This window comes from Bos javanicus, chromosome 6 (assembly GCF_032452875.1).
Source record: "Bos javanicus breed banteng chromosome 6, ARS-OSU_banteng_1.0, whole genome shotgun sequence".
NCBI lineage: Eukaryota > Metazoa > Chordata > Mammalia > Artiodactyla > Bovidae > Bos > Bos javanicus.
In genome coordinates, this window is record NC_083873.1 from 115,561,148 (window position 1) to 115,580,089 (window position 18,942).

The 18,942-nt window shown below is 65.8% G+C and overlaps 2 protein-coding genes across 9 annotated transcripts in view; both read right to left on the reverse strand.

Annotated features, from left to right (window-relative positions):
* Window positions 1–7,706: 7,706 nt before the first annotated feature.
* HGFAC (HGF activator) lies at window positions 7,707–16,576 on the reverse strand. Of its 7 annotated transcripts, none has more exons than XM_061420967.1 (14): window positions 14,966–16,576; window positions 14,317–14,485; window positions 14,066–14,162; window positions 13,768–13,847; window positions 13,084–13,206; window positions 12,871–13,002; window positions 12,590–12,700; window positions 12,339–12,513; window positions 12,046–12,131; window positions 11,140–11,341; window positions 9,497–9,636; window positions 9,079–9,219; window positions 8,841–8,989; window positions 7,707–7,957 (listed from the first exon to the last, which is right to left on the reverse strand). In XM_061420967.1, exons 1-14 carry the CDS (start codon window positions 15,284–15,286, stop codon window positions 7,775–7,777), a joined length of 2,109 nt encoding a protein of 702 aa, XP_061276951.1. In that variant the 5' UTR covers window positions 15,287–16,576; the 3' UTR covers window positions 7,707–7,774. The 7 variants fall into 7 exon arrangements, with proteins under 7 accessions (XP_061276951.1, XP_061276948.1, XP_061276946.1 ...); XM_061420964.1 differs by having other exon boundaries at window positions 11,140–11,404; XM_061420962.1 differs by having other exon boundaries at window positions 11,140–11,404; window positions 12,010–12,131.
* A 101-nt stretch (window positions 16,577–16,677) lies between these two features.
* Window positions 16,678–18,942, reverse strand: part of RGS12 (regulator of G protein signaling 12) — a 115,732-nt gene continuing 113,467 nt past the window's right edge. The window contains exon 18 of one of the 2 annotated variants that reach the window (XM_061420959.1): window positions 16,678–17,151. In XM_061420959.1, coding sequence (XP_061276943.1) covers window positions 16,925–17,151 — 227 coding nt within the window. In that variant the 3' untranslated portion in view covers window positions 16,678–16,924. The remainder of the gene's footprint in view (window positions 17,152–18,942) is intronic. The other variant, XM_061420958.1, reaches the window with a different exon arrangement.

Sequence of the window (18,942 nt, forward strand, 5' to 3'; positions counted from 1 at the left end):
GGGCGGGGCGGCGCGCGCGGCGGGCGGGGCCGAGGTGCCAGCCCGCCGGTCCTGCCCCACCCGCGCCCCGCCTGGGCGATGCGCCCCCGCGGCACCTGGGGCCACCTGAGCGCCCTGCCCTCCGGGACCGCGCGCTGCCGAAGCTCGGACCCTGGGGCTCCGGCCTGCTCACCCCAGTGGGGTGGGCGGGGGAGGGGGCCCCGCTTCCTGCCGAAAGCACAGGCAACGACCACCGGAAGAGGCATCCGCCCTGGGTGGGTCCCGGTTTGCAAGTGTGCCTTCCTCTAAGCTGGCTCACCCTCGCGCACCTGTCCTTCCCACCACCTCTGAGCTGTCACCGGACACCACGGACCTCTGGCCAGGACGTCGCCTCACTCCCCAACCCAGCTCTCCTGCCTGCTCCCTGCTCCCTTCCAACCCCTCAGACCACCCCTGCTCCATAGGCAGGAGGATGGGGGGGGGCATTCCTGTCCCCTGGCAGCAAGGACCCCCGTGTGGACTGCTGCCGGGGGTTAGGGGGCCAGTGCCCCAGTTTGAGTCGTCCCGGGCCTGCACGCGCTGCCACTGGCTGCTGGGGGGGTGGTCCGTCCCTCCAGGCTGCTCCGTAAAAGCCCGTGAGAGAGCCCCCATTGCAGCGGGGGAGCTCTGAGCCTCGGGTTTCCCGTCCTTCCACCCACAGCCCCTGCTCAGCCGCCCAAGTTCTTTGGGAACCCAGGTGAGTCCACATCTCAGATGTCAGCCCCCGTTTCTGAGGCGACCTCCAACACTCACGCCTTTCGGAGTGTCGACGAGGCCCCCGGGGCCAGTGGCAAAGACAGGCCGGCGCTCTGAAAAGCAAAGAGAAGCAGTGCGCCCCAGCCAGGGTCCCACCCTGAGGCGGCTGAGGATCTGGCCGGGAGGAGGGGGGAAGGCTCTGCGGTGTCCTGTTACCCTGAAATCCGCACGGGTAGGAACGCGGGTGCGTGTCATCATCCCGTCCAGGTCTTGCCTCTCACAGAGAAGGATCTAACACTCAGAACCACAGGCACCTCCAGGATTGACCTCCGTTGGCTAAGCCCTGAGCAGGGCATGGGGTCATGTGGGCAGGAATACCGCTGGGTTGGGGTCCCAGCTCAGCAACCACCATGCTGGGCACAGAGAGGGCCAAGTCTGTCCTCTCTGTGCACCCCTGTCCCCGTTGTCCCTGGGAATCTGAGAAGGCAGGGCCCTGGGGGGGGGGCGATGAGCTCAGTTCGAATGTCCTGGGAATGCGTGCCCAGGGTGCGATGCGGAGCAGGGTCACCCCAGGCCCAGGAGGCGCCTCGCTCTCCCGTCCTCCAGGGGCACCACCTCTGCAGGGCGGCTGCCCGCTCATCCCAGGCCCCCCAGCCGCTGGCCCAGGACGGCCAGCAGCGAGCCAGGCGGTGCTGGGGGGCTGTGGCCACCAGCACATCTGCCACCCCAGGCGCCTGGCACATGCTCATCCCCACGGGGAGGGGCAGTGCCCTGCCGCATTCCGCAGCACTGGCCCCGACCCAGGCTCCTGCCACACCCGGCAGCTGCACCTGCTCCCACATGGGCCCCAGAAAACGCGGGCTGCTGTAGGGACAGACGGCTGCCCATCGCCCCCCCGCTGCAACGCTGGCGACTGAGAGGCAGGCCCAACTTCCAGCCTCGCTCTGGACCTGGGGCGGGGGGATCCTGGCCTCTCATTCCTAAGCTCCTGCTGTGGACCGAATGCATGTGTCCCCACCCCCCAAATTCATGTTGAAGGCCAACCCCCAAGGGGATGGTATGAAGAAGTAGGGTTTGGGGGGTGATAAGGTCATGATGGTGGATCCCCAGGACTGGATTAGCATCCTCGTAAGAAGACGTGATCTTTCTCCATACCCACTCTGAGGACACAGCCAGAGGCAGCCATCTGCACGCCCGGAAGAGGGCCCCCACCCCAGACCCCAACCAGGCTGGCACCCTGATCTCTGACTTCCGGCCTCAGCAACTGTTAAGAACCGCATCTGTTGTTTCAGCCTCGCAGTCTACAGTATTTCTGTCATAGCTGCCTAAGCAGACTCAGACAGTTCCCTCAGCCGTGGCAGCCAGAGTCGCTGGTGGCAAGGGGCAGAAGCCGACTCTGGTCACTGAAGCAGGAAGGAATCTGTGGGAAGATCGTTAGGCCTCAGGTGGAACCCAGGGCAGGCGGGGATCAGCAGGACCTGCAGGAGGCCGGGGGCACAGCCACGCTCCGGAGACCTGCAGCTCTGCACCACTGCCCGGGCAGACTCCAAAGCCACGGGCCACGGCTGCTGCCTTCCAAGAAGCCCACCGCCATCACGGGTCAGAGCCGGCTGATCACACAGCCGCGAGCGCTGCTGCTGGACGTCACCACCAAGGACACTGCCACCACGGCCAGACCCTGTGGCCACAGGGCACGGTCACCCCATCAGTGGCTCTGCAGCCGCGGGACCTGCCGTCTGACGCTGCACCTGACCCTCGACAGCCCAATGAACGTTAACTGTCGCACGACTTCTCTGGCCTGTTTCCTCTTCCAGCCTGACGTTGTGATGATGAGCTCCTGAAGGACAGGGCTGACCTGCTGGTTCGGACAGTCAAGAATCTGCCTGCAGTACAGGAGGCCTGGGTTCGATCCCTGGGTCGAGAAGATCCCCCAGAGAAGGGAATGGCAACCCACTCCAGTATTGTTGCCTGGAGAATCCCATGGACAGGGGAGCCTGGTGGGCTGCAGTTCACTGGCTGGCAGAGTCAGACGCGACTGAGCGACTGAGCACTCACCTGAATGAGAGGATGCGTGTGAGCGTCTTTCAAAATGATCGTGAGTTTTACAAACACGAGAGCATGTGGGGACTGGGGACAGGCCGCCTTGTCTTGTGTCTCCAGGTGCTCAGTGAGGCTGGAGAAAAACATGCACCAGCTGATCGTGGCAACACTCCACCTGACTCCACCCGAGTGACTCCCTGAGTCACCCCTCTGCAGGTCCCAGGTCCCCCCAGGGAGGTGGGGCCACATGAAGGAGTGGTGGCCAGCGGAGCACGGGCGGGAGTGATGACCACCGCCTCCCAGCCCCGCAATCTCCCACACTCCTCATTCACCACGTGGTGAGACAGGGTGTTATGGACCCACCTACGTGCCCGCTAATCCACCTGTTGAGGCCCTAGCCCCAAGGTGACTGTGTTTGGAGCTGGGACCTCTAAGGAGGCAACAAAGGTCAAATGAGGTCATAAGGGCGGGGCCCTGACCCCATAGGACTGTGGCCTTTCAAGTGGAGGGAGAAGCTCGCTCTCTTTCTTTCTGCCTGTGTCTCAGCACGCGCACGGGGCAAGGCCGTGTGAGGACATAGCAGGAAGGCCTGGAGAAGAGTCTCCTCAGAAACCCCCCTCACTGGATCTTGACTTCACCCCCAGAACCAGGAGAAAATCAACGTCTACTGCGTGACTCCCCCACCGGTGGCCTTCTGTTGCAGCAGTCCCAGCAGACGGGTACAGAGAGCACATAAGATTAAAAAGCGCCACAGTGTCTCTGGCCTGCACGCCCCTTGACACGCAACCTCCTTCCACTGAGAGTTGGAGTGTGTCTGTCTACCCTGGCTTTGACGAGTGAGATGCAATGGGAACACTCACACCCACTGTTTCTTTGGAGCCCGGCCTCCACCATGTGAATGGGCCCAAGGTAGCCTGCCAGACGACAAAAGATGTGTGTCCCAGTCACCCTGCCACCCCAGCCAAAAGCCAGTCGGCCCCCAAGGACAGAACCGCCTAAGACCCACTGATGACCCACATACAACCCGGGCCACGAGAACCACCCCGTGAGCAAAGCCAGGGACCAGCAGGCCCAGCGTCGTGAGCTGAGCACACGGCTGCCTGTGTCACGAGTTTGGGTGTCATTTGTGACACTCTCGAGAGCCTCTCGGACTGCAAGGAGATCCAACCAGTCCATCCTAAAGGAGATCAGCCCTGGGTGTTCATTGGAAGGACTGATGCTGAAGCTGAAACTCCAGTACTTTGGCCACCTCATGCCAAGAGCTGACTCATTTGAAAAGACCCTGATGCTGGGAAGATTGAGGGCAGGAGGAGAAGGGGACGACAGAGGATGAGATGGTTGGATGGCATCACAGACTCAGTGTACATGAGTTTGAGTAAACTCCAGGAGTTGATGGACAGGGAGGCCTGGCGAGCTTCAGTCTACGGGGTCGCAGAGTCGGACACGACTGAGCGACTGAACTGAACTGAGCTGTGATGCCAGAGCAGTCTGATACAGAGTGTCTGTGGCAGACTCCAAGCCTTGTGCGACACTGGAAGCTCTGCAGAGAAGGAGCCTGGACCCTGAGTTGCCATGGCCACGGGCACCAGCAAGCGTCCAAGCCGAGCAGGGGTCGGCACACAGCAGGCACGAGACAGAGAGGCCCCCCTGCGCGTCCTGAGTGAGACCACAGCACATCAGAGACAAACACTCAAGCGCTGAGCATCACAGGGGAAGTGATGTCAGAAGAACCAGAATTCACAATTCGATTTGTTTTTTGGCCACGTGGCTTGTATGATCTCACTTTCACAACCACGGATGGGACCTGCGCCCCTGCATCAGAAACGCGGAGTCCTAACGGCCGGGCCGCCAGGGACGCCCCACGACTCCATTTAAAGCAGGTTTCTCAACAGTAGGAACGGAAGCCAGGGGAATACCTTCCAAGTGCTGACAGGAAATAGCTAGCAATACATGTGAGATGAGACGCAGAGAGAACAGCACGAACGATGCTCTGTCAATAAATGTGGACATGTAGACAGATAAATTCACCAAAGTGTAGCTTCCTAAACTAGCTCAAGAAGAAACAGAATTCTCAACAAGTCCCAAACTATTAAAAAAATGACTCAGTAGTTAAACATCATCCTGTAAATAAGACACCGGGGGCTTCCCTGGCGGCTGAGCGGTAAAGGCTCCGCCTGCCAACGCAAGAGACATGGGTTTCATCCCTGATCTGGGAAGATCCCACACGTCACACAGCAACGAAGCCGGGGAACCACAACTACGGAGCCTGTGCTCTAGAGCCCGGGGACCACAGCTAGAGAAGAGCCCACGAAGCAACAAAAGCCCAGCAGAGCCAATACAGAAAGAAGAAAGAAAACACTGGGCCAGGGAATCTTGTAGGAGATGCCACCAAACTCAGTGAACAGACGACTGGCTTTCTACAGCCCTCCGGTGGACCGGGAAAGAAGGGCAGCGTCTCTTAAACTCGCTCTATGAGGTCTGAGGGTAGCCCTGCAGACAGTCACTCAAACAGTATAAGAAAGGAAAATTACAGGCCACTCTCGCTCAGAAACATAAATGCAAAACCCTAAACAAAATAAAAGCAAATTCTGAAAAAGCCGCTACAAAGTCAGCGTGTTGGCCAGGGTTCCAGCTGCTGACATGTTAGGACAATTCAGAGAGGGTCTATTTACAAAGGTGTGGTCTTGGAGGGAACCACCAGCAGTGGTGACTCTATGTGTGTGTGTGTGTGTGTGTGTGTGTGTGTGTGAGTTGCTCGGTTGTGTCCGACTCTTTGCTATCCCATGGACTATAGCCTGCCAGACTCCTCTGTCCATGGGATTCTCCAGGCAGGAATACTGGAGTGGGTTGCCATTCCTTTCTCCAGGGGGTTTTCCTGACACAGGGATCCAACCCGAGTCTCTTGCATAGCAGGCAGATTCCTCACCGACTGAGCCACCAGGGAAGCCCACCGTGACTGTGTAGCCCTGGGCTGTTAGAGAGACGTGCAACTGCCTCGAGACCTGGGGGTGGGGGTCCCTGAACCACGAAGCGGCGGGATCTACACCTTGGGAGGAGTGTGACCTTCGGGTGAGGGATCCAGGTGTACCCTTTGCTGGGATACAGAACAAGGCACCACAGCTGCTGCTGCTGCTGCTAAGTTGCTTCAGTCGTGTCCGACTCTGTGCAACTGCACAGACGGCAGCCCACCAGGCTCCTCCGTCTCTGGGACCCTTCAGGCAAGAACACCAGAGTGAGTTGCCATTTCCTTCTCCAAAAAGCACCACAGACTGGGGCTTTTACCAACAGGAATTGTCTCACCGTCCTGGAGGCCTGAAGTCCAAGATGAGGATGTCGGCAGGGCTGGGTCCTTCCTGCCATCGTGAGGACCTGCTCAGGCCTCCGGCCTCGCCTGTGGACGGCCGTCTCCCCCTTGCATCTCTTCACATCACCTTCCCCCCATGTGTGTCTCTGTGAGCACAATTTCCCTTCTTACGGGAACACAGTCATATGGAATCAGGGCCCACTGCAACGATCTCATCTTAATGTGACCCCTTCTCTGAAGACCCTCTTTCCAAATCAGGTCACGTTCTGCGGTCCTGGGGGTTCTGACCCCAGTCTATGAACTTGGGGAGGACACAATCCAACCTGTAACACTGAGGTCACCCCAGAAGAGGGAGCCAGGGAAATCAGCACCCCAATCTCATGCTACCCTCTCCCCTGCTGGGCTCCCCTCACCCGAGGGCACAGGAGCCCGCTGATGCAGCCCATCGGGATCAGCAGACGGGGCACAGCGCAAGGTGGGGAGGAAGTCCAGAGCAGCCCACAGAAGGTAGCTGGCTCCCTCCCTGACTCAGCACAGCTTGCTCCAGGAATACAAGGTTGGCTTGACGTCAGACCATCTGTAGACCCACGTCACCTCTTTAACATCCTCACTCCACACCCACAGGGAACAAGGTCGGGGAGAGCTCACACCAGGCAAAGGTTTGGGGGCACTGAACCCACAGTGTTCCTGGAGGCTGAGAGCGGGCGGTCAGAGGCCCCAGGTCCACCAGTGGGAGCTGCTGTGCCTTCCGGGGGCCGGGGGCCAGCACCGGCCTCTGCCACCCGGCTGTGGCCCACGAGTCCAGTCCACTGACGGCCCTGAGCCGCACCCACGTGCTGGGGTGGCAGGCACCCACTGTGGCCCTCTCTCTTCCTCTGGCTTCGCCAGGGGGCCGGGCGCCTACCTAGTGATCCTGTCCTGACAACTCTGTTCCCTGCCCTCCCAGCCTCCCCAGCAGCTGGGTGTGGCCACGAGACCCTATTCGGGCAGACAGAGCAAAACACAAAATCCGCTGGAGAAGGGGTCCCTGGGGAAACCCATCCTCTCCTGAAAAGGGGGCTGTGGTGACCACTGTCGGACTTCCTGCTACGGGAGGGAAGCAGAGCTCTCCAGCCCCATCGGTCAGGTCTGAACACAGTCCTGACTAAGACGGGGCCAAGAGGCGAGGGGTCTGTGCCTACCTGTGTGCGTGACGACGGGGAGGGACTGGAAAGGACCTGACCACCAGGCCTTCCAGGACGTCAAAAGACTGAGTGGAGGGGGAGGGGCAGCATGGGACAGAACTTTCTAGGCAGCGGTGGGAGCAGGGTGAGCAAGGGGCCTGGTTGGTTTCATGAACACAGGGAGGCCGGGTGGCTGGAGCAGTTTGGGGGTCAGGGCAGGGCAGAGGAGGGTCTGAGAGCAGTCTGGCTGGGAAGAGGTTCCCACCTGCATCTCTTGACCCGAGTCTCCAGGCCATGGGGCCAGACCCCTCCTGGTGGGGTCACAGACTCCCTTCTCCACTGAAGAAGGGCAGCTGGGGTGCTGGCTCGGGGGGCCCCCCAGCCCCGAGGGCACATCATCCACAAAGCTGGGTGGGGGGGTCATGGCCTGGGAGGGAAGGCAGGGCTGGGGGGCTTGGGCAGAGGGGCCGGCAGTGTGGGCGGGGTCTTGGAAACATCTTTATTGGCAGCAAGGAGGGAACACCAGGACACAAGGCCCCGGGGCAGAGGGGGCTCAGGAGGGACTCGCGGGCCGCTTGTGGGGGCGAATCCGGTCGTTGATCCAATCCACATAGTTGGCCACGCGGGTGTAGACGCCAGGCTTGTTGAGCCGCCCGCAGCCGTCGCCCCAGCTGATGATGCCGTACAGGTAGGCCACGCCGTTCTTCTCGCAGGCCAGTGGCCCGCCGGAGTCCCCCTGTGCAGAGCGGCCCATTAGGGCCTGAGACCTGCCTGGAAACTGCCCACCACCCTTCACCGCAGCCTCCGGCACACCGACCCTGAAAGTGCCTCCACAGGGGTCCGGAGCAGCCTGAGACACAGATTCTCAAGGTGGACCCCCAGCAGCCTGGGGTGGGGGCAGGCGACACAGGCACCCCGAGCAAGGGAGCGGTCCTGCTCACTCTCCCCCAGCCCCAGAGGTGGCGAGGCCTCTGACTCCCGGGCCGCCGTTCCGCAGGCCCTGCCCTGCCTCCCTCTCACCTCCACAGCTAGCAGCGCCCTCCTCAGTCTGGCTCTCCACCCACCCACCAGCTGGCACCCTGCTGGAAACGCCCTCTTCACCTCCTGGCAAACTCCTATTCACCCCTCAGGACAGGTGCAAGTGCCCCCTCCTCCAAGAAGCCATCCTTGACCTTCCACGAGGCGTTTGCTGGACCACGTGGTCCAGGGGCGAGCCCCCGCACCCTTTGCCACTTCTCGGGTGGGTAACCCAGGAAAAGCGTGCAGACCCCTCTCGGCGTGTCTCCCCACCTGTGAACTGGGGAGTAAAGCAGTTTCCCCATCTCAGCCCTGAGGCGCAGCCCCCTGAGCAGCCTTGAAACTGGGCTATTGGGATCGGCAGACCAACTGAGCCCACTCGGGAGAAGGCAGGGTGAAATGGGCTTTGGCCTTTGGTGTCACGTGGACAGTCCTGCCCTCAGTTTGATGTGCCCAGGCTTTGGGATCTGGCAGGGACAAGAACCCACCCTGGGGGTGGCCACCGACTGGGAGGTGGGCCTCTGGCCCCACTTCCTGGCTGGCCCCGCTGGTCTGGCCGCTTTCAGCTCCAGGCTCTGGGGCGGTGGGCTGTCCAGGCTAACCTGGCAGGCGTCCGACCTGCAGTCGAAGTAGCCGGCACACAGCATGTTCGGGCTGATGTCGGCCCCATACACCTCAGGGCTGCTGCACTTGTGGTCTGCGACCAATGGCACCAACGCCTCCCGCAGCGAGGGGGAGTAGCCGCTCACGTCTGCGGGCCGACACGGGGGGCGGGGGTGCTCAGGCTGGGTCAGGCCACCGCTCCTGGGGGCACGACCCTGGCCCCCTGCCCGCACTCACTCTCATCCTGGTGGCCCCAGCCTGCTATCTGGCACTTGTGTCCCGGGGGGAAGGAGCTGCCAGGCTCGGGCAGACAGATGGGCTGGACGAACTGGGAGCGGACAGCGCAGCGCTCCCCTTTCTTCTCCAGCCGGATCAGGACTGGGCAGGAGAGAGGTCGGAGGTCAGCCTGCCACGCGGGGGCCCGTGACAGCCGAAGGTGGCCCCGGAGTCACACGGGGTGCCGCCCGCTGGGCCGTGGGGACTGTGTCCTGGGAGGCCCCGGAGGGAACTGCAGGCAAGCTTCCCCCTCCTCACCTTCTCCCTCCCTCCGCCCTCCCCCAGCCCCCGTCTCTCCCATCCCTCCCGGGAGAGGCTGAGGACTCCCCCAGGCCTGCCTGGCGCCGCTCCCAGCACACAGCCTCCGGCGGAGCCTCACCGAGGTCGTGGTCACTGGGGTTGAACACCGAGTACAGCGGGTACGGGATGTACTTCTCGATGCCAAACGTCTGTGTCACGTCCGTCGTGCGGTTGAAGAAGTGCTGGCCCAAGACCACGGAGACGCTTTCCCTGGGGGGGCTGTGCGGCAGGGGCTGGTGGCGCATGACCCTCGGGCCCCTGAGGTCTGCTCGCGCCTCCTCCCACACTGTGCAGTGCCCCGCCCCCAAACCCTGGGAAGACCTGAGCAGGGGTGTGGTGGGGCGTGGCAGGCTACGGCCACACCCACAGTCCTGGCAGCACCACCTCTAAGAAGGCCAAGGCCCGCACAAGTCGGGGGCGTCTCATGTGTCCAGGTGGGCTCGGTGCTGAATGGGGCCCAAGCTGGTGCAGGTCCAGGTTGGGGCACAGTTCTGCCCGGTGCCCCTGGCCTGGAAGCAGACCTTCCTATGAGGTCACCCGGGGGTCCAGGAGCCTGAGCACTCCTCTCACCTGCTGACCCCCATCACACCTGCCCATGAACGCCCTGTTCCAGCCACCTGCTTGGCCCAGTTCTGGGACCACTGCTCTGGGGCCCCAGCTGCAGAGGGTGGGTACCTTCACCCAGCTGGGCCCCTCCTGTTATATGAGGAGAGCATGCCAACTCCCCTCCTCCAGCCTGTTAACCACCCCCACCCCAGTGCGTACAGGGAGGCTCCAGGCGGCTTTTCACAGGTCCAGCCGGAAAGGAGGCGGCCCAGGCCGCAAGCACTCGGCACAGGGCTGGTGCCCAATGCCCCCACCCCCGCGGTGCAGTCCTTAGGGTGACTGGGGGGCGTTGCTCATTCCGGACTCTCATGCAGCCAGACCCCAGCCTGCCCCAAGCCCCTGACCCCTGGGATGACACTGGACCCTTCCCCCGGGAGAGAGCCTCTTCCCCTCAAGGTAGAAAATTTAGGAGAGGTGGATGGGCAGGCCTTTCCCAGCTCTGAGCTCGCTGCCCCTACCCCTTGGGTGTGGTCGTGGGCCTCACACCCCTGACCCCGACCCCGGATGCCAGCCCCAGCCGTCCTTGCCCACCCGGAGGAGCCGAGTGGGCAGGACCTCAGGCTCCCGAGGCCCCTACATGGGGCCACCTGCTCCTTCTGGGCAGAGGCGGGGCCGGGGCGGGGCCTCAGGGCTGGCCTCGCCCACCGCCCTGCCGCGCAGGCGCAGGCGCGCCACCCATCCACGCCCCGCCCCGCCCCGCCCCGCCCCGTCCACCGCCCTGCTGCGCAAGCGCGCCGCCCCGCCCCCGCCCCGCCCCGCCGCGCCCCAAGCTCCAGACTAGGGAGCTCCCGGGAGAGGACCCGCCACAGAGACTGGGGACTGCGCCCCGGGGCAGGAGCGCAGCGGCTCTCGCAGTCTCCGGGCCCAGCACCGGGCTGAGCGCGGAAACCCACCTGAGTCAGAGGGGCGACGGGGAGCGGAGGGACCGAAGGACGGGGCATACATGGGTAAGGTGGGGACGCGCGGGTGATGCTTAGGAGCTGCGGGCGTGTGCGCGGATGGCTGGCGGTGGAGCCGGGACGCCGCGTGTAGGGCCGGGCGGGCGGGCGGAGAGGTGGATGGTTGAAGGGGGGACACCGGGGTGGATCATGGACACTGGGGCCCAGGGCCGCTCACCTATTGGAGAAGCAGTGGGCGGCAGACACCACCCAGCAGGTGTGGACGAGGCTCCCCGCACAGAAGTTGTTCCCGATGTAGATGGCGGCCAGCCAGGGATGGGAGCCGGGCAGCGAGGAGGAGCCGCCGATAATGCGGGGCCGCAGGAAGGTCCTCTTCTTGTGTCTCTTGCCGCAGGTCTGGCGTCCAGCTGGTCCAGCGGCTGTGGGCCCAGGCAGGGTCAGCAGGGCCTCGGTGGGCGGGGGCTGAATCCTGGCAAGGGATTCTGGGGACACAGATCACTGGATCACGCCGCAGGTCCTGGCTGTGTCCAGGATTCTCTAGGCCCCCAGTGGTTCACCTGCCTCCAGCCCCAGCCTAGGCAGCTCCTCTGAAAGAGGAGCCCAGCTCACGCCCAGCTCTGCCCTTGGGTGGGGGGTGGTGGCGCGGGGCACAGGACTTAACTCTGAGCCTGTTTTCCTCATCTGCAGGATGAGGAGAACTGTGCCTGATCACAGGCTTTGCAGAAGCCAGGGTGGCCCAGCAGGCCTGGCAGGGGTTCCTGTCCCTTCCAGCAGCCTGGGACCCCAGAGCCAACCCGGGATGGGTCAGAGGGCAGGCTGGCCTCTTGGAGCCACCTACCCACCAGGGGCTGACCCCAGGGACACCCAGCTGTATCTTTGTCTGTGGGGACCATCCGGGCACAGTGCAGAATGCCTGGGCCCCCTGACCTCTGATGCCGACCCACTGCATGGCCTTGGTCCAGCCCTGTTGTGGTGAGCCTCAGTCTCCCCATCTCTCAGATGGGCCCGTGGTCCTCCGGGGAGAGGCGGCCACACATGGGGGTGTAGTGGGAAGACCCCAGTGGGGTGGGGCCAGCCCGGTGCCCACCCTGCTCCTCCCGAGACCACCTCCAGCTGCGCGCACCGCAGGCCGCTAGGCGGCAGTACTCCCAGGAGAGGGCGCTGTCCTTCACCACGTAGCACCAGGGCCTCTCGTCCTTGTCTGGGTTCCTGGTGGACAGGGACAAGCTGGTGGGCAGGGGTCATGGCCCCGCAGAAGCAAGGGGGGAGATGAGGATGCCTGCTGTGGGGGTGGGGGGTTTCTGACCCCCCCCAGAAGCCTCTGCTCCTGCAGGTGGTTCTGAGCCCCGGCCCCAGGCTCCGCTCCCTGAGCAGCCTCCCGAGCAGAGGGGTCAGGACCGTGGGGACAGTGCTGACCGGCAGTAGGCGTGGGGGCCCAGGCCCAGGAGGGCCGCGGCACCCACGGAGTCCACGTGCAGCTCCTGGTAGAGCAGGTCGGAGTTCCAGGCCAGGCAGCTGAGGCCTGAGGCCGCCGTGCTGGCCACGCCTCGGTACTCGGTGCCAGTCCCCACGAAGCAGCGCTGGGCGGGCACTGTGGGCGGTGGGAGTGCGGTGAGCCTGGGCCGCGGGACGTGGGGCCCACACCGCTCTGAGGCTGGGCAACTCACCGATGTTGCAGAGCCGCCCAGCGTAGTCTGGGGGGCAGGCGCAGACGGTGGTCCCGGTGGCCACGATCAGGTGGCAGGAGCCCCCGTTCAGGCAGGGGCTGCTCAGACAAGCTGGGGGGGAGCACTCGGGAGCTAGGCCTTGGCCCCAAGCCGGGGGTGGGGGTGGGGTGTCTAGGCCTGGTTCCCACCCCGGTGCCCCTCTCTGGTGGCCCTGGGAAATCCCTTCCCAGAGCGCAGGCTCAGTGACGTGGCCCACCCCGCCGGGCCGCGCCCTCGAGTACCTGTGTGGCGGGTCCCCTCGCAGCGGATCTGGCCCCCCGCGCACTCGCACTGCTCCACGCGGCCCTGGTGTACGCGGGCCCAGCGCTCACCCGGCTCCAGGTACTCGTAGCGGCTCTCGTCAAAGCACTTCTCTGGGGTGGGGGGTCGGGGGGCACAGTAAGCCACTGTTCGCGCCTGTGGCCGGCGCCCTGCCGCCCCGCTGCCCCGCTTACCTGTACCACAGTCCTGGCCGGTGAAGGCCGCAGGGCAGGTGCAGTGGTGCGACTCGGGGTCCTGCGTGCTGGAGCAGGAGCCCCCGTGGAGGCAGGGGCCAGAGGCACAGGGGTCCCGGAGGGCTGGGCACACGCGTGAGGGAGGGGGGCGTCTGAGAGCCCCACAGGCTTCAGGCCCCCGACCCACACCGTGATGCCCCTTGCTTGCCAAGGGCCTGCTGCCTTCAAGATGCCCCTTCTAAGGCTCCTCAGGGCGTGTGTGCCCTGCAGGCCTCCACCCTCCCCACCCCACCCCTGCCCAGCTCTCAGAACCTGGGCAGAGGCCTCTGTCTCCGCATCCAACACCCTGAGAGCCGGACCCCGACAGGCAGCACACTGCCCCTGGAGCGCCCTGGCCCCCCGAGCAGGTCTCCCAGCCTTGCTCCCTGCACGGGGACCTCTCTGGCCCTGCTGGGCCCAGCCTGACCAGCAGGGGGTGGCGTGGCCCCAGCAATAGCTAGAGCAGCTCTGTGGACCCCAGAGAGGGTGGGACCCTGCCTTGTGGGTGGGCGGGTGCTCCCCACTCCCCGCTCCTCCAGCCCCCAGGCCTGCAGTGGGATGAGCACAGGACAGGACCCCCCACTCCAGCTCTGACTCCCCCCAAGAGATCACCCCCACCCCGGCTCCAGACCCCCAGGCACCCACCTGGGCCCCCCCGGGGAGCGGGGTCCTGCACACAGTAGCCCCAGGCCCTGTCCCGATCGTAGTTGTGAGTTGTGGCACACCTGGGGGTGAGGCGTGCGCTGATGGGGGAGGGCGCCCAGAGACCGGCTCGTCCCGACCCCAACTCAGGCTGGCTGGCTGGCCGCTCTGGAGCGCTCTCCTGCTCAAGCCCTCGTTCATTCACTCCACCTGCTGCGTGCCGGGCTCAGGCCGGAGTTGGGAGGGCAGAGGGTGGGAGGGCCTCCAGGGTGGACTCGGGGGCGCGGGGACCGGGACCCACCACTTCCTGTGGGCGCCTCCCTCTGTGGTGCAGGAGTGCAGCATGCGGCCACCGTAGCGGAATGGGAAGCTGCAGGGCTGCCCGGCCTCGGTGAGCACTGCTGGGGGGAAATGGGGGTCAAGGGCTCCCGCGCCGGGCGCCTCCTGACCCCCATCACCCACCCCACTCCACCGCCCAGGGCTGCGGTGGTGCCCCCAGAGCCCCGTCTGGGGGTCACCCGCCGCCTCCTCCAAGAAGCCCTCCTAACGCACCTGTGCCCCCAGGGCTGTTGGAGGGGGCTCCCCTGGGCAGGGGGGTGAGCCCTCCACCAGGGGGCCCCTCTGTCTGGGGTGCTCCCACGGCTGCAGTGCTGGGGGTCACTGAGGTTACAGGGGTCACAGGAGTCATCGTGCCGTTGTGTCCTGGCGGCTCCCTTTGGCTCTGGGAAGGGCCGAGAGGGCTGTGATGGGGGGTGTGGGGTGGGCCCCTCACACAAGGACCTGCCTCCATTTGCACGTCGGCGTCCTCAGGCCTTGGAGGGGGGGCCAGGGGACACCGGTCTCAGCTGAACACTGTCCCCTCCCCGCCCGCCCAGTCCAAGGAGCCGGGACACCAGCATCACTGCCATCCGGGCTTGAATCCTGGGGGTGGGGTCGGACGAGAGCAGCTGTGTGGCTTTCAGAGCCCCCGCATAACCTCAGACACGTGGACCCAACAGGCCCAGAGGGCAGGGACCAGCAAGTTGGAGCCCTCGGCCTCCTGTCCCCCAGGCCCGCCCAACATGCCCACCTCGGCCCCGAAGGTCCACTTTCCCCATGGTGGGCCCCTCACCCTGTCCCACACCCTGCCCTGGCCTCACCCCAGGACCCGGAGTTGGCCCAGGGGAGCCCGTGGTCACAGAGCTGCGGGATCAGCACTCACCCTGGCAGACTGGAGCTGCGCCCCGCGAGGCAGCAGCAGCAGCAGCAGCAGCAGCAGGGCCAGCCCAGGCGGGGGGCAGGGGCTGGCGACCCGGGCCCAGCACCCCATGGCTCCTCCTGGGCTGGCGTGAGGAGCCGCGGGACGCGGGAGCAGGGTGAGGGTCAAGGCTGCCGGCAAATGATTAACCCTGGCTGCCTCCCGTGCCGGGAGGTCCGCACGTCCGCCATATCTGCCGCCCAGCTCACGCTGCCCAGGCCGGCGGTCCCCTCTCGCCTCCGCCATGCTCCTCCTAGCCCTGACCGCGTCCTGCAGGCGCAGCATAGACGCCTCCTCCAGGAAGTCTTCCAGGATGACGTGGAAGGAAGGGGCCTGGACCCCCCAGTCCCAGCTTCCGGTCCCCACCCAGCCCGAGGGCTGGCCGCTGTGTACTTATGAGCTGTACTAACCAGAGCAGCTGTACGTGCTGGGCCCTCTGGCGCGGCCCCATGGCCAGCAGGAGGCCCGGCGCAGAGGAGCGTGTGCGCACTGGGGTGGGAGTTGAGGACAAGGCCCCGGACAGGGACTTCCGCCGCTGTCCTCCACAGCACTTCCGTCTGTCCCCTCCCAGGGCGAGCCTGGGCTGGGGCCTCCCATGCGAGGGGAGCAGGGAGGAGGCCTGCCCCCAGCCCCCTGCCCCAAGAGCTCCTGGACCCACAGGGGCGCTGCCTCAGGAAGCCCAGGACCAGGACCAGGACCACCCGTGCCGTCCCGCCTCTTCCATCCCCAGCCCCTGGCCAGGCACCCGGGCCCACTGAGACCCGGCTTGGGGCCCTGCCCTGGTCTGGGGGCACTTCACTCCCTGACCCATGAACGGGGACGGGGTGTTGCCCCCCAGACATGGAGTCGTCACCCCAGCCGGCCTGTGGTTTGTGACTGCAGCCGCAGGCAGAGCTGCTCGGGGACCCTCTTCAGCAGTTTGAGGGGGTCACGGAGGCCAGGGGGCCCTGATCCCTGTGAGCTGGCTCAGCTGCCGACGGGGTGAAAGGAAGGGCTGGTCTGGGGGGATTGGCCTGGCGCTGCAGCCACCTCGCTGGGCACTCCAAATCGCCCTCTGGGCCCCCGTTTGCCCTCTGGGCAGAGAGAGGGAATGCAGAAATGGGGGACACCCAGCTTGGAGGCGGTAGGCACCGGCCCTCTTCCATGTGGGCACCCTCGGGCCCAGCTCAGGGCGCGGCCCCGGGGGCGCTGAGGCTTAGGGCCCTTCTGCAAGCCTGGAGCACGTCTATGTGGGCAGGGCGCTCTGCACAGGCTCCGTCCGCCCAGGACCTGGGCCCGTGGCACCATCTCTGCCTCCCTCCACCCCACACCCTGCCCCCTGGCCTGGCTGCCACCCCTGTCCCCTCCGGACCCCGGCCTCAGGGCCTTTGCACAGGCTGCCACCCTTTCCCAGGCCTTCTTGGGCAGGCAGGGCTCCCCCGACATGGTCACTGCACAGACTGGCCCTGCCAGACCACTCTTCTGGCCCTGCCAGACGACAAGTGGTCCTGGACAGGGCAGGACCTCAGCCGGCTGCCCACACGCTGGGCCCCACTCCCCCTCAGGTCAACCTTGTTTTCCTGCCTGCCTCTGATCCTGCCCCCCTGAGCTGGTCCCCCACGACGTGCCTGGGGCCACGGGGGCCATGGCTCCCTGGAGGAGGGCCCATGCCCCAGGACCCAGCACGAGGCCAACAGTCGGGTCCGCTCTGACACTTTATTGCGGGAAGGCTGGGCACCAAGCAGCAGGGGCAGGACCACCAGCCCTCTGAGCCAGCCCTGGCGGGCGTCTGAGGCCAGGCCCCCGGGGGCGGCTGACCTGGCCTGTCTGAGGCCCTCGAGGGGGGCTGAGCTGCCCTCCCTCAAGACCACTGCTCTCCACGCATGTGTCCCGGCCAGCAGCCTGGGTGCAGGGTCCGCAGGGATGGGCCGGTGGGCGGCAGCCTCAGACAAAGGTGGCGTGGTGTGGGCTAGCCTTGGGCTTGGCGGTTCCCCCGGGGACGGGGCTCGGGGTGGGGCAAGCCAACGTTGGGGCGCCACTGGCCCGTGGCCTCCAGGGGGCCGTCCGCACCCCCGGGATGCTGCCGGCCGGCCCAGACGGCGCGCCAGTGACTCGGTCCACATCTGCGACTGCGCTGACCGGGGGGTGTCGCCTGCCTCGGGCCCTGCCTGCTGTCACGGGGAGAGGAGAGAGGCTGTCACCCGCCTGCCCGCCCTGGCGGGAGATCCCAGCCACCCTCTTTGCTCAGACCCTGCCAAGGGGTTCCCGCGCCACCACCCCCTCCACCTGTGCGTCCCGGGGGCAACAACCTCTGCCCTGTGGCCCCTCGGCCTGTGCTCCAGGGATTACTCAGCAGATACCCTGAGGAGGGTCCCAGGCCAAGGCAGGCAGCAGGCTCCGGGGAGCGGGCAGGGCGAGGGTAGCTGCCATCCTGAGTGCTGGGGGTGAGGCCTGGGGGTGCCTGGCCTGGGGGACTCGGTGTGCTGGAACCAGCGGGGCCCCTCATCTGGCAAGGGGACGCCCGGGGCTCCCTGCCTGGGTCCAGTGCAGCTGGGAGATTGGGGACGGCTCACCCAGCAGGGCCTCTGCGGGAGGAGCTCAGAGGCGGGCAGCTCCCCTCCGCGCCACCCCCAGCCCCTTGTTCTCCTTCCCTGGGGGAGGCTGTCTGTAGCCAAGGGGCGTCGGGCAGGTGGTTGTGATGGGGGCTCCGGGGAGATGCGCACTTCTGGGCTGGGGAGCGCGGAGCGCTGGGTGGGGCTGTTGCAGGCAGGCTGGACCCTGGGAGCAAGGCCCTCCGCAGGCACTTGGGGTCTGCACCCATGGGCCGCGCTGCTGGCTTCTCAGGGCCGTGGTCCCCAGGCGAGGATAGGGCAGGGGGCCCACAGGGCCCTCCCGACCTGGCCCCACCGTGGTCCACGTGCCGGCGGCTGACGGGTGCGTCTCAGCCTCCAAGACCCCGAGCCCCTGCCGGGTCCCCCTCCACGCTCTCCCGCTTAGCCAGCAAGACCACAGGCCAAGCGCCCCTTCCTCCAACCTGCCCTCTCACTGCTCAGAGCAGCCAGGCCCTGACTCCAAATACCTGCCTCACCCCCAGGAGCTCCAGGCTTCCTGGGACTGCCTTGGAAGCTTCCAGACGCTTTGGTGGGCAGCCACACCTCCCCACCCACCACCCTAGGCGGTCGTCACTGCCCTGTCCCCCTGGCTGGTCCTGGGGCCGGGGGGGGGGGCCTGGCGGGGCAGAGGTGCGGTCCCCAGGAGCCAGGCGGGTGTGCACCTCAGCCTCAGCCCTGACACGGGGCTCCCCAGGTTCACCCCCAGGACAGGTGCCAGGCTCAGGGCCACAGGCGGGACTCCAGGCCCCAATCAGGCCAGGTGTTGGTGGGGAGGCACAGCGTGTCTGGGGTGGTCTCGGTGAGTCTGAGCCAAGGACCCGCCGATGTCTGGGGTGCGGGGGAAGGCGCCTCGGCCCGGCCCCCAGTGGACAGGCTGGAGGAGGGGGCTCCAGCCCAGAAACATGGGGTCCGGCTCCCCTGACCACCCCTCCCAGCCTGTGGGGGAGGTGGCAGGGGGGGCCCCCACAGCGGGTCAGCCTCACGCCTCACAGGGGAGCTGCCCGGCCACACACGTCCCACCCGGGCAGTGTGACAAGGTCGGGGTGGAAAGCGGAGACATTTGCGAGGAAAGGGGCCTGTCCAGGGCTCCCAGGGTCCACGCGGAGCAGCCGGGACTAGAAGCTCCTCCCAGACAATCAGTCCTTCAGTCATTCAACAGACATTCCGCTTGGGCCTGTCCCGGGCTTGCCAGTCGGCCCCCAGGGCCAGGAAGCCATGCGGTTGGGCTGGTCTGCCTTTGGATCTGGGGCGGTGGGGAGGGGCAGGGCTGTGCTCCTCAGTTGCTGGCCCCAATTTGGGGCACCTGTCTGGAGCGTTAAGAGGCCCGTGGGCCCACACACACCGCGGGGC

What these genes read in the sequence shown, in the direction of transcription:
- HGFAC (XM_061420961.1), bottom strand. Translation starts at nt 15,286, where the DNA reads ATGCTGCGCCTGCAGGACGCGGTCAGGGCTAGGAGGAGCATGGCGGAG. An exon ending in CGCTCCCCGGGGGGGCCCAG is followed by an intron (nt 13,207 to 13,767) that starts GTGGGTGCCTGG and finishes GCGTGTGCCCAG; the next exon opens with CCCTCCGGGACCCCTGTGCC. An exon ending in TGGGCGGCTCTGCAACATCG is followed by an intron (nt 12,514 to 12,589) that starts GTGAGTTGCCCA and finishes CACCGCCCACAG; the next exon opens with TGCCCGCCCAGCGCTGCTTC.